The 13,909-nt window shown below is 43.9% G+C and overlaps 1 protein-coding gene across 4 annotated transcripts in view; it reads right to left on the bottom strand.

Annotated features, from left to right (window-relative positions):
- The window catches only part of fam117ba (family with sequence similarity 117 member Ba), a 395,823-nt gene that overhangs the window by 221,803 nt on the left and 160,111 nt on the right, over window positions 1–13,909 (bottom strand). For 2 of the 4 annotated variants that reach the window (XM_072483736.1, XM_072483751.1), the window contains exon 3: window positions 5,006–5,098. The exons of the other annotated variants lie outside the window; for them this stretch is intronic. In XM_072483736.1, coding sequence (XP_072339837.1) covers window positions 5,006–5,098 — 93 coding nt within the window. The remainder of the gene's footprint in view (window positions 1–5,005; window positions 5,099–13,909) is intronic. 4 annotated transcript variants of the gene reach the window in all.

Here is a 13,909-nt window from a genome sequence, read left to right as displayed (position 1 = left end):
GTTCTCCAAACCCTGGCCATAACACTAGACACTGTATAATTGCTGTAAGACATCCCACTGACTAAGAAGGTGAATTTACCATTTACCTCCTTTACCGCCCGCTGTACCTGCATACTTACCTTCAGTGACTGGTGTATGAGAACTCCCAGGTCTTGTTCCACATCCCTCGCTCCCAATTTATGGCTATTCAGATAATAATTTGCCTTCCCATTTTGCTACCAAAGTGGATAACCTCACATCTATCCAAATTGTACTGCATCTGTCATTTAGCTGTCCACTCACTCAACTTGTCCAAATCACAGCTCACCCTCCCACCCAGCTTTGTGTCATATGCAAATTTAGAGATATTGCATTTTGTTCCCTCACCTAAATCATTAATAAATATTGTGAATAGCGGAGGTTCCAGCACCGATCCCTGCGGTACCCCATTAGTCACTGCCTGCCATCTGGGGAAAAAAAAAACGTTTATTCCTACTCTTTGTTTCCTGTCTGCCAACCAGTTTTCTATCCATCTCAATAAACTACACCTAATCCCACCCGCTCTAATTTTATATGCCAATCTCTTATGTGGGACTTTGTTGAAAGAAATCTGAAAAACCAAATAAACCATATCCTCCGGCTCCCCCTCATCAACTCTACTAGTTACATCCTCGAAAAATGATTTTTCTTTCATACATCCATGCTAATTGTCTGATCCTGCCACTATTTTCCAAATGCTCTGCGATAAAATCTTTGAAAATGGATTCTAGAATTTTCCCCACTATCAATGTCAGGCCTACTGATGTATAATTTCATTTTTTCTCTCCACCTCCCTTTTTAAATAGTGGGTTCCATTAGCCATCCTCCAATTTGTACAAGCTAGAGTGTATAGAATCTTGGAAGATGATCACCAAGGATTCTACTATTTTTAGGGCCACTTCATGAAGTATTCTGCGATGTGGATCATCAGGCCCTAGGGATTTATCGGTCTTCAATCCCATCAATTTCCCCCAATACCATTTCTCCACCAGTACTGATCTCCTTCAGTTCCTCCCTCTCCCCGCGATTTCTGGTATGGTATGCGTGTCCTCCTTTGTGACAAGAGAACCACAGTATGTATTTAGTTTTGTCCCCCATTTTTCTAACTGTAGGGGAACCACATTTGTCTTCACCTATCTTTTTCTCTTCACGTACAGATGGGAACTTTTTCAGTCAGTTCCCCACAAGCTTACTCTCATACTCTATTTTCCCCTTCTTAATCAATCCCTTGGTCCATCTTTAGCTCTCAATCCTCAGATCTACCGCTTTTCCTGGCCAATATGTATGCCTTTTCCTTGGGTATAATCCTATCTCTAATTTCCCTTTCAAGGCTAGGTTTGGCCGCCTTTCCTATTTTACTTTTGCACCAGACAGGAATAAACAATTGTTGCCGTTCACCCATGCTCTCCTTGCACGTTTACCATTGCTTATCCACCATCATCCCTTTCTGCTCTCTTTGAATGGTTACCATTGCTTATCCACCATCATCCCTTTAAGTAAATTTTATCAATCCATTATTGCCAACACACGTCTCATATCATCATAATTACGTTCATTTAGATTCATCACCCTAGTTTCAGAATCAACTACGTACATCACTCTCCACCTTGATAACATTTTTTATCATATTATGGTCGCTAATCCCAAAGAGATCTTGCACGACTAGATTGTCAATTATACCTTTCTCATTACACAATACCCAGTCCAGGATGGCCTGTTCTCTAGTCAGCTCCTCAACGTATTGATCCAGAAAACATCCTGTATACACTCGAAGAATTCCTCCTCTACGATATTCTGATTAATTTGATTTGCCCAATTAAAATCACCCATAATTACAGATGTTCCTTTATCACACCCGTCTCTAATTTCCTGTTTAATGACATTCCCAACATCACAATTACAGATTGGGGGATTTATATACAACCCCCGCCTAACGTTTTTTGCACCTTGGTGTTCATCAGCTCTACCCATACAGATTCTACATTGTCGGAGCTAATGTCTTTCCTCCCTGTTGCATTAATTTCCCCTTTAACCAGCAATGCAACTCCCATCACCTTTTCCTTTTTGTCTGTCCTTCCTAAATACCCCTGGATATTCAATTCCCATCCCTGGTCACCCTGTAGTCGTGTCTCCATGATCCCGACTATACCGTATTAGTTTACATCTATTTGCTCGATTAGTTTATCCACTTCGTTGTGATTGCGCCACGCGTGAAGGAACAAAGCCTGAAAGATAAAGCTTGGCTTTTTCACATCCCTTGTCCCGTTTCAACTATTTTTCACTGCACCTCTTTTTGAATTTGGCCCTTAGTTGCTCTGCCCATCACTTTTCTTATTACCCTTTCTGTCTTTTGTTTTTGTCCTTGATTCCCCGTTCCTCGGACTCCTTGCATAGATTCCCAACCCCCCGATTTTAATTTAAACCATCCTCAACCACTAACAAATGCCGGTCCTAGGATATCAGCGCCGATTCTGCCCAGATGTAACCCATCCGGATTGTATTGGTCTCACATCCCCCAGGACAAGTCCCAATGCCCCAGGAATCTGAAACCCTCTATCTTGTAACATCTCTTCAGCCATATATTTATCCAATATATCCAGCTATTTCTACTCTAATTAGCACGTGCACTGGTAGTAACCCTGAGATCACGATCTTTGAGGTCCTACTTTTCAACTTTCTTCCTAACTCACTATGTTCCGCTTTTGGACCTCATCCCTTTTTTTAAACCTATGTCGTTTGTACCAATGTGTACCACGACGACTGGTTATTCACCCTGCCCCTCCGGAATATCCTGTTACCGCTCCAGGACATCCGTGACCCAAGCACCAGGGAGGCAACATGCCATCCTGGAGTCTCTATGGCGACTACAGAAATGCCCATCAATTCCCCATACAATTGAATCCGCATTAACTATTGCATTCCCACACATTTTACTCCTCCCCTCTGCAGCAGAACCAACCATGGTGCAACAAATTTGGCTGTTGCTGCTTTCCCCTGAAAGGTCACTTCCGACATTGTTGTCTAAAGCGGTATATCTGTTTGCAGGGGAATGACCGCAGGAGATTCTGCACTGCCTTCCTCGACCTCTTGTTCTGCCCGGTGGTCACCCATTCCCTTCCTGCCTGTGGAGTCTGAGCCTGCGCTGTGGCCACCTCTCTGTATGTGCTACGATACTTTCCACCTGCGGATGCTCCATTTTGTCCCTAGCCGCCGCTCCAGTTCAGAAACCCGGGCTTCCAGGAGCTTCAGCTGGAGACACTTCCTATACACATATGTCCACTGTTCATGAAGGGTTTTTTTCTTAGTCCATCACCCACCTATCCCATTCGACAAGAACATAATTCTTGAATGGCTTCTTGAGTCACACATCCAAAGATGGAACTACAGACTTTAGACCCTTGGTATAACTACAATGCAGGTGTTACTTCTTTGCAAGATCTCACCAGTTATATGGGATCTGAACATGTCCCACACTAATAGGCTGTATTCTTTATCTGAGCCACGGGGACACCTATTCCATACATTTTTGATCCATACTTTCACTCCATCCTTGACCATCCATGATTCTCGTGGGCATGCACAGAAACCCTTGCAAGGAACTTGACATTCAGTATGGCTAAATTTGAAAATTACCAGAGGCTTCAATTTTGTTCCATCGGCCATGCAGGCCAGTACCACCAATTTGGCCTTTTCGTGCTGTCATTTTCACTAGAACGGTTTTCAAACCTTCCCAATCCAGTTCGGCTGCTGGACGTATCAAAATTCATGGGTGCTTCATCCACTTTGGTGATGTGACTTAATGGGTCACTTGTGTTTACGCCACTTACTTCATATTTCATGTTTTTTGCTGGAAATCCCACTTCTCTTAGTCATTTGCCAGGGGGAAGGAGCAAGTTTTAAACTCCTCTGCATGTTTTTCGCAACACAACCGCAACATGCCTCCCTGATCCCAAACACCAATTTAAGTACAAGTAAAATATGCGTTTCTGGGGTGAATATTTGAGGCCAACTATTAAACTAAGTATAGCATTTTGCAGGTGAAAAGGGGGTTGCCATATATGCAAAGTATATGCAAAAACATGATTTTGGCACCAAAACACAAAGGCTGAATTACATGTCAGGGTGACTTCTATGCTACAATCTGTGGTTAATGGTGGTGTTCAATGGGACTTGGGTGCCCTTGAATACAAAACACTGAAAGTTAACATGAAAGAACAGCAAGAAATTAGGAAGACATAGTATATTGGCCTTTATTACATGGGGGTTGGAGCACAAGACTAAGGATTTCTCGTTGCAGTTGTGCAGGGCTCTGTTGAGAACCCACCTGGAACACTTGTATGGTTTGGGTCTCTGTATTCAAGGAAAGATTACTTGCCTTAAAGGGTGGGTATAGGTATACTAGATTGATTCCTGGGGTGAGGTGGTAGACTTATGAGGAGAGATTGAATAGAATGGTCTAATTCTTACTGGAGTTGAGAAAAATGAGAGATTATCTTATTGAAAAAGAGGGCTTGACAGGGTCGTTGCCAGAAGGCTCTTTTCCAGAGATGGAAAGTGTAGAATTAGTCGGCATTGTCTCAAGAAAAGTGATCAGCCTTTCAGGACTGAAATGAGGGGTGATTTCTCCACTCAAGGAGGTTGTGAATCTTTGGAATTCTCTACCCCTGAGAATTACGGGTGCTGAGTCGTTGAGCATATTCAAGTTCAAGATCAACAGATTTCTGGACTTGAAATCAAGGAGTATGGGGAGTGGGCAGGATGAAAATCCAAGGTTATCCATAATCTTATGTAATGGTGAAGCAGGATCAAGGGCTCTTGCTCTTAGTTATGTTCTTAAATTAATTTGTTGTGACGCCAGAATCGACTAAGTCAACGCACAGCCCTGGTACATGCTTTTAAATTCAGTCTGAGCACAAAACGTAGTTTCAAAACACAAAAGGAAACTCCCTTGACGCTCAATGCACATGTGGAATAATGGAATTCTCACCTCTTTCAACTGGTCATTGCTTCCCCAGGATGCTGAGCGTTTGTGGGACCCTTTCTTCTTTTCAGAACTCTCTTCTGTCCAGGCGCTTGGAGTCTGTCAGGAAGATGAAACAAGATACTGCTGATAAATCCACCTCATTTTTCTTTCTGACTATATTCCAAACTTAGTAAAGGATTGATTGTTGGGTAATAAAGAAGCAGACATGTAATCATAATCATGAATACAAAGGATAAATATTGCAGCTGCTAGAAATATGACAGGGGTGACACCGTTGTGGTCTTTCATATTGATCTCGAATTAGCAGAGGCCTAACATCAACTCTCCAACACTTCCTCCAAACACCCCAGACCATGACTCCACTACGACAGAATTCATAAAAATCACAGAATTGTTACAGCGCAGGAGGAGGCCATTTAACCACGATATCCGCACCAGCTCTTTGAATGAATAATTCACAACAACATTCTCCAGTCTTCATCCAGTAACATTCTTCATTTTATGGGCAGCACGGTAGCATAGTGGTTAGCACAATTGCTTCACAGCTCCAGGGTCCCAGGTTCGATTCCCGGCTTGGGGCACTGTCTATGGTGTTAGACGTTTAGCTGCTGTTGCATAAAGAGTCAAAAGTTCTGCCTCTTTTCACCAACACCTTTATTTCACTTTAACAGACTCTGCACAAAACTCTAACATCACATCACCTGACACAAAGGCCACCTGAAGCCCCATAACATATCAGTGTCAATTATTGGATACTTAACATAAATGAGACAACTAATTGGAATGTCTCTTAACCCATTATTTAACAGTCTCCCCTTAGGGGAAAACAAAATTACAAGAAACTCAAAAACACACGCAATTTCCCCCCTTCTTTTTTTTTTTCATTTTTGGAAGGAAGAAAAAGTCACAGAAACAGGTGCCCTCCATCAACAATATCCAAACGTTTCTGTGAACTAGCCCCTCTTTTTGTAAAACAGTCTGACAATTGATAGCTACTGTCGACCCATTTAATGTTTGCTATTTCACCTCTGTCCAACATCTGCTTCAAACTTGCGATGTCTATCCTTAACCTTTTTTCATTGACACTTTTTGTAGAGTGCACATTTTCCCACAGGAAATGTGACATTCAATAGGTATATTACCCAAATCCCCTAATCCCAAAATTTCTGTCAATATCGGAGATATATAAAAGGCCATATCCACCGCCTCTACAAGGCTTAATGTCTCAGCAGCCAAAGTGCTTTTGACCACTCTCCTTATTTTCTTTGTTTCCCACACAAGTGGGCAACATTTACCATTGTTCCCCAAAAGGAAAATTATAAAACCTCCTGTGCTTGAAACCCCATCACTTAAATTTGGGTAGGACGCATCACTATAAACTATGAGTTTCAAGTGCCTAAGGTCACCAAAAACTGGGAACTTCAAAACACACTCCTGCATTTTTAGTTTGGTCAACGCTTTATTTGCTCTTATTATGTCTTCCACTTTGGGATCATTCATTTTTGTACCCAACTCTAAGACATCAAAACTCACGTCCGGTTTAGTCTGTCTACCTAACCAATTCAGTTGCCCAATTAAACTTCGCAGTTGCTCTTTTTCCATCTTTGAAATCATTGCGTCTTTTTGTGAAACCCGGCCACGGCTAATTGCTATTGGGCTGATGCTTTCCAAATAAGATTAATGACGTAAAGTTGCCCCTAACTGAGTCTGTCCGATTTCCAGTCCAATATATTTCAGAACAGTGACCACGACACCACACAACCCTGCCATGGCAATCTCTGCAAGACGTGCCGGATCGTCGACATGGATACCACCATTACACGTGAGAACACCACCCACCAGGTACGCGGTACATACTCGTGCGACTCAGCCAAATTTGTCTACCTCATACGCTGCAGGAAATGATGTCCCGAAGCGTGGTACATTGGCGAGACCATGCAGACGCTGCGACAACGAATGAACGGACATCGTGCGACAATCACCAGGCAGGAATGTTCCCTTCCACTCGGGGAACACTTCAGCAGTCAAGGGCATTCAGCCTCTGATCTCCAGGTAAGCGTTCTCCAAGGCGGCCTTCAGGACGCGCGACAACACAGAATCGCCGAGCAGAAGCTTATAGCCAAGTTCCGCACACGAGTGCGGCCTCAACCGGGACCTGGGATTCATGTCGCATTACATTCATCCCCCACCATCTGGCCTGCGAAATCCTACCAACTGTCCTGACTTGACACAATTCACACCTCTTTAACCTGGGGTTACCCCATCTCTGGATCTGTGAAGATTTAATCACCTGCTAATGCTCGCATTCCAAGCATTGTCTGGCATCTTTGAATCTGTCTATATATATGTTTCTGGAACATACCTCTTCATTCACCTGAGGAAGGAGCAGCGCTCCGAAAGCTAGTGACATCGAAACAAACCTGTTGGACTTTAACCTGGTGTTGTAAAACTTCTTACCAATATATTTAAATGCATCGGAAGCCTGACTTCTAACCCTGAATTCTTTCCTCAAACCAGAGATTACAATAGCTTTGAAATCACTAGACCCACCCCACAAAAAATCATCGACATGCATCATAAAGATTTCCTTTATAGTGCCAGTATAACATTGCCAGATCTACTTTCAACTGGCAACAGCCTAACTTTAACAAAACTGACCTTACCGAAAAATACCAGACTCTAGAGGCATCATTTAATCCATATGCACATTTGTTCAACTTCCAGCTGCCATAGATGAATCTACCCTTAAATCCTGATCTTCTAAGTTTTCTTCAAATCCCCTCGGCACAAGCCTGGCCTTTGCCTTATCAGTTCCATCCGGAATAACCTTTTCCGTGCAAATCCACCTGTGGGATAGAGCTCTTTGTCCCTTATCCGGTACTTCCGTGTATACCCCAAATTCACTCCAACTATGCAATTCTTGCTGTTTAGCTTCTTTGATAACTTTTTCATCTAATTTATTGGAAGCCACCAAAATCTCACATTAATGTGGGCTTCTACTCCTATTAGTATTCGTAGTCTTACTCATGTTCCACGATCTTGATAAACTACGTCCCCTCTCCCGCCTGGTATCTCATTCTGTACTGCTACTGCTTGATCTTTCCCTTCTGCTGTGGGATGTCCTTTCAATAGTTCTCAACCTTTTTCTGCAGACCTGTTCACGTCCGATGTACTATCTGAACTGGCACTGTGTTTCTGTGCCCTTCACTTTTGAACTTCGTATTCCCAATCCACTGTCTTGACTCCTTCCCCTGAATGCTGTACATTCAACCAATGTTTATACTTTCCAGTGGCCTTCCCTGCTCTACTAATAAAAGTTGCATCCTTCCATTGACTAGACCCTTCAGGCAAGTATGTCACTTTTGTACCAACGTTTGGCAGTTGTCCTTCTGGGAAAATGGCCTGTTCTAATTCACCAGAAGTGTTGTGTTCCTCTACAGAAACCCTGTCTATGTCAGTTAACTGGTCCTCATAGTTCTGTAACACTTGCGTACCAAGTGACTCTGGTTCCTCGTCATGTCTGTCTTCTCTGTCTAAATTTGAAAATTTGTAGTCTGTACCCATTATCCTTGATGAATGTACCCTAACAGTTTGATTGCCATGTTGCTAAATAATTGTTTTGCCATCTATGCCGATGATCTTCCCTGGGCATCTCCATTCATTAAAATTGTCTCTCTTGTAGATTTAACAACCAGATTTAGTCAATCAACGATTGTACGAAGTAAAGAAAAGAGAGTCATTCTGGATCAAATCGTGGAACAATGGATAGGGACAGGAATGGGCCCACCGGCAAAATTCCTTACGGACTATGTCTCCTTGCTGAAAAACAGTATTTGCCGTACATTATGTCTTAAAGCTCTGCAAATTCCTTCAGAGACATCTGCTTCCAAAAAGGCTTTTCTACTGCTATGTAATGCATTTCAATGCTCAGCAAAGGCAGACCCGATTGTAGTCCCTTCCCAAGCTGGAGGCTGGTCATCTAAAATGGACGGAATTTTATGATTTCTATCAAACACTAATTGATAGGGACTATAGCCGCCAACCATCTGCAATGAATTCTTTGCATGTACCGCCCATGCTAAAGCTGAATTTAGCCTGCAATTCGGTCTATCAGCGAAAGTTTTCCGGAGCATGTCATCGATTACAGCATGGTTTCTTTCACAGACACCATGACTAAATGAGCTTTCCGCAGCCGTATTCATAACTGTGATAGTCACGTTTTCACATATATCCCTAAACTCATCATTAGCAAATTCTCCCCCATTGTCCGTAAGGAATTTTGCTGGTGGGCCCATTCCTGTCCCTATCCATTGTTCCACGATTTGATCCAGAGTTACTCTCTTTTCTTTACTTCGTACAATCGTTGATTGACTAAATCTGGTTGTTAAATCTACAAAATGCAAAATAAATATATTATTGGCTTTATCCCAGATCTTTAAGGTCCATGGCCACAAAGTTGTTAAAATCCCTGGCCAAACGTAGGGTTACTATCGGTCGTGCTGGAGTCCTTCTGTACTTCCTACAAACTTCACAGCGATCACTAACCTGTTCTATCAGTTTAGTATCGTCTTCATCCCTTACCCCTGCATTCTTTAATAAATTTTTCAGCCTCCAAGGAGACGGATGCGCAAATTGCCTATGCAGTTTTAGATGCGCAAATTGCCTATGCAGTTTTAATACAACAAGCTTTTTTTATCAGATAAAGTCCCATTTTCAACATCCTTAACCACTCTACTTGAAATATTATTTGTCAGTAACCGAATACAATAGTGCCCCGACTGTGTAAATTGTAAGTCCACAGTCTTTCCAAAAACTGTTGCCTTATCCTGTTCCATATCCAGTTTCATGTGTGCTTTCTTCATCGACGGTCTGCTCAGAAGCAAAGGTATCTCACTTGATACAACATTCGTGCCAATGAAATGATTCACTCCGGCAATATTGCCAGGGGTCACCACTCTTTTCAGCGACTTCAGCGTATTATCATCCCTAAACCTGAAACTTGTGGAACTTTCAAATTCCTTAACCTTGTTACGATTTTCAGCATTCGAGGAGTCCAGGTAACATTTTAACCAGTCAATTCCACACACAGTAGATGTGCAGCCACTGTCCAATGCTGCAACCAACACCCTCATTACCAGCGTAAAACTGCTTGTTAATAGGACAATGCCTTCTTTCTGGTCACTATCTTTTTTCTCTTCTGACTCTTCCGTGTCATGTGTTGCTTCAAATCCTCTATTCTAACGTGTTGGGCAGTTGAAAGCATAATGGTATTGAGAGTCACATCAAAAACATCAATTCATCATGGCCCGTGCATTTCTGGGGTTCATCTTCCTATAGGTTCTAACTGGGTTTCGGTCTTCATAATTTCCGGGTCTCGATCTCCTTCTATTGTCTTGGAACCTGTTCATAGCCGTACGATTTTGCCATCCTGTTAGTAGTGTATCTTCCAGATTCTGCTTTATTGCAGGCTGACCTATTTGGGTCATCAGAGCCATTGGAATTGAATGTTTCCCCAGCAACTTTTGTCATCTGTTCGAATAAGGTATCCTTATCAGTAAACTGAACTCCTGTCTAAACCAGGAGCCTATCCATGTTGCTCACTCTGGCACAGTCAAGTAATTTAAAGGCCAACACAGACTGTGGAAATTCCAGGTTGTGTTTCTGCAGCCTTTTATATTGTCTGCTAAATTCCATTTTATAGTCTTCAATGGAGAAATGCTCTATTTTCCAGAACCTATCCTTCTTATAAATCTTATCCATATAACGGAATATAGTCTGCAGACCTTCTTCTGAGTCTAACTCTTCCAATTCCAGCTCAGAAAATACTTTGCTCTGGATTTTACTGTCATAGAGAAAGAGCCAATGCCATACCATGTTTTCTCTTTCCCAAGGCAGTTACCTTAGTCCACATAACTACTGCATTTCTCCATTGATCGTATGATCCCCTTTCAGAAAATAAGGGGGGACAGTCATATCCGGCCATCTTTATCCTAGGTTCAGCCATATATCTTTGTTTTGGTTTTTGTTTCTTCTCACTCACTCCTTGGTTTGGTTTAGAAAAGTTGTATCTTTCAACCCTTCACATTTGCACAGCAACCATCCTCTGCTACCATTTGTTAAACGTTTAGCTGCTGTTGTATAAAGAGTCAAAAGTTCTGCTCCTTTTCACCAAAACTTTTGTTTCACTTTAACAGGCTCTGCACAAAACTCTAACATCACATCACCTGACACAAAGGTCACCTGAAGTCCCTTTACATATCAGTGTCAATTATTGGATACTTAACATAAATGACACACCTAATTACACATCTCTGAAAACTATCTGGTCTTTTGTATGTTAAATAGAAGAGACTTGTGATCTTGCTCGTCAAGGGTTTGGAGACATGGTGTCTTTGGTGATCAGTAATGAGGATTTGGATTCCTTTTGTCCAAGATGGTACAGTTCTGACTGGGTCAAAGCAATTACCCACCTCCCTCTTGTACCCCTCCAAAGCAGATATTGGTGTGTACTGATATTCAACCATCTGGGATAAAGCAGCAGCATAACATAGAACATAGAATAGCACAAGTGATCAGCACTGTGGCTTCACAGTGCCAGGGTCCCAGGTTCGATTCTCTGCTGGGTCACTGACGGTGCAGAGTCTGCACGTTCTCCCTGTGTCTGCATGGGTTTCCTCCGGGTGCTCTGGTTTCCTCCCACAGTCGAAAGACGTGCAGGTTACGTGGATTGGCCATGATAAATTGCCCTTAGTGACCAAAAAAGGTTAGGTGGGGTTATTGGGTTAGGGTGATAGGGTGGAAGTGAGGGCTTAAGTGGGTCGGTGCAGACTCGATGGGCCGAATGGCCTCCTTCTGCACTGTATGTTCTATGTTTCTATGAACTGGAATGTCTCTTAACCCATTACTTAACATATGGGAGTCGGCACGTTCTCCCCGTGCATGCATGGGTTTCCTCCGGGTGCTCCGGTTTCCTCCCAGTCCAAAGATGTGCAGGTTAGGTGGATTGGCCATGATAAATTGCCCTTAGTGTCCAAAATTGCCCTTAGCGTTGGGTGCTCTTTCAAAGAGCCGGTGCAGACTCGATGGGCCGAATGGCCTCCTTCCGCCCTGTAAATTCTATGATTTTCAGGGGACAATCTAATTCTCTTTTGAATTCTTCAGTTGAATCGCCTCGTCGATAGAGCCATTGGCAATGGCGCTTAGAGTGTCAAGGCATTGGCAGAGGATAGTGCGGGGGTGGAGCATAGAGTCTTGGTGCACACGGGCCATTTACTGCTCCATATATCACACTCTTTGGAAGTTATAGGGGGATTATGGCACATTGGAAGAATTTGGATGGTTCTCAGGGTACAAATTGAATATGGGGAAGAGTGAGGTTTCCACTGATCCAAGCGAGGGTGCAGGAGAGGAGGTTGGGGGAGTTGCCGTCGAGTAGTGGGGCGAGCTTTCGGTATTTGGACATTCCAGGGGCGTGGGGAAGGGAGCAGCTGCACAAGTTGAATCTGGCTCGACTGGTGGAGCAGATGAAGGGGAATTTTAGGAGGTGGGGTGTGCTCCCGCTGGCCGGGCGGGTGTAATCGGTGAAGATTACGGTTCTCCCGAGATTCTTATTTGTTTTTCAGAATCTCCCGATCTTTATTCCCAAGGCTTTCTTCAGGATGGTGAATGCACTGCTATCAGCGTTTGTTTGGGCAGGCAAAGCCCCGCGGGTTCAGAAGGTGCTTCTGGAGCAGGGTCCAGGGGGGGTTGGCTCTTCCAAACTTGTTGAATTATTATTGAGCGGCAAATATAGCCATGGTTAGGAAGTGGGGGAGGGGTCGGTATGGAAACTGATGGAGGCAGCCTCTTGTAAGGAATCGCGCTTGGGGGCATTGTTGCGCTCTACCGTTCTCGCCGGCCAGGTATTCCACAAGCCTGGTAGTGGTGGCGGCACCACGGGTGTGGGGACAGTGGCGGCAGCACCTGAGGCTGGAGGGGGCCTTGGTCTGGGCCTCGAACTGTGGGAAGAATCCCTTTGTTCCGGGTGGGCTGGATGGGTGCTTTTCGGGGTGGCAACGGGCAAGGATTGAGCGGCTTGGGGGTCTATCATTGGGGGCAGCTTCCCGAGCTTGGAGGGGTGGGGGGGGAATTGGAGTTGCCTGCCGGGAATGGGTTCCGGTATTTACAGATGAGAGATTTTGGCAGGAAGCAGGTGCTGACCTTTCCCACCTGCCACCCCAGGGGCTACAGGACAAGGTGGTGTCAAAAACAGAGGAAGGTGCAGTACAGTGTCGGAAATTTATAAAGAATTACTGGGAGGGAGCCTCGATAGGGGTAGTGAAGTGTAAGTGGGAGGAAGTTAGGGAGGGATGTGGAGGCTGGGCTGTGGGAGGAGGCTTTGAGGAGGGTGAATGCATCCTCTTTGTGCGCTAGGCTTAGCACTTAATCAGTTTAAAGTGATTCACAGGGCACATATGATTGTGGCCAGGATGAGTAGGTTTTTTTGAAGGGGTGGAGGATAGGTATTGGTGGTGCGCAGGTGGCCCGCGAACCATGACCACATGTTTTGGGCCTGTCTGAAGCTGGAGGGATTCTGGCAGGGGTTCGCCGATGTTATGTCAGAGGTCTTGAGGATGGTCCCGAGTTCAGAAGTGGCGATCTTTGGAGTGTCAGAAGACCTGGGAGTCCATTGGGCGAGAGAGACTGATGTGCTGGTCTTTGCCCCTCTGGTAGCCCGGAGACAGATTTTATTGGAATGGCCGGACTCGGGACTGCCATGGGGGATTTTTAAAAAAAGAGGTATGGGAGCGGGATGTTAGATATTTATTTGTTTTGATTATTTGCATTCCTGTTTGCTTGCTTTTTTATGGTTGTGTTTGATGTGTGAATATATAATATCTGCTTCCAACCACACTCTCAGTAACAAGT

This window comes from Scyliorhinus torazame, chromosome 2 (assembly GCF_047496885.1).
Source record: "Scyliorhinus torazame isolate Kashiwa2021f chromosome 2, sScyTor2.1, whole genome shotgun sequence".
In the NCBI taxonomy this organism is placed as follows: Eukaryota; Metazoa; Chordata; class Chondrichthyes; order Carcharhiniformes; family Scyliorhinidae; genus Scyliorhinus; species Scyliorhinus torazame.
Note: the sequence above shows the minus strand (reverse complement) of the source record. Positions and strands in the feature narration are given on the sequence as shown.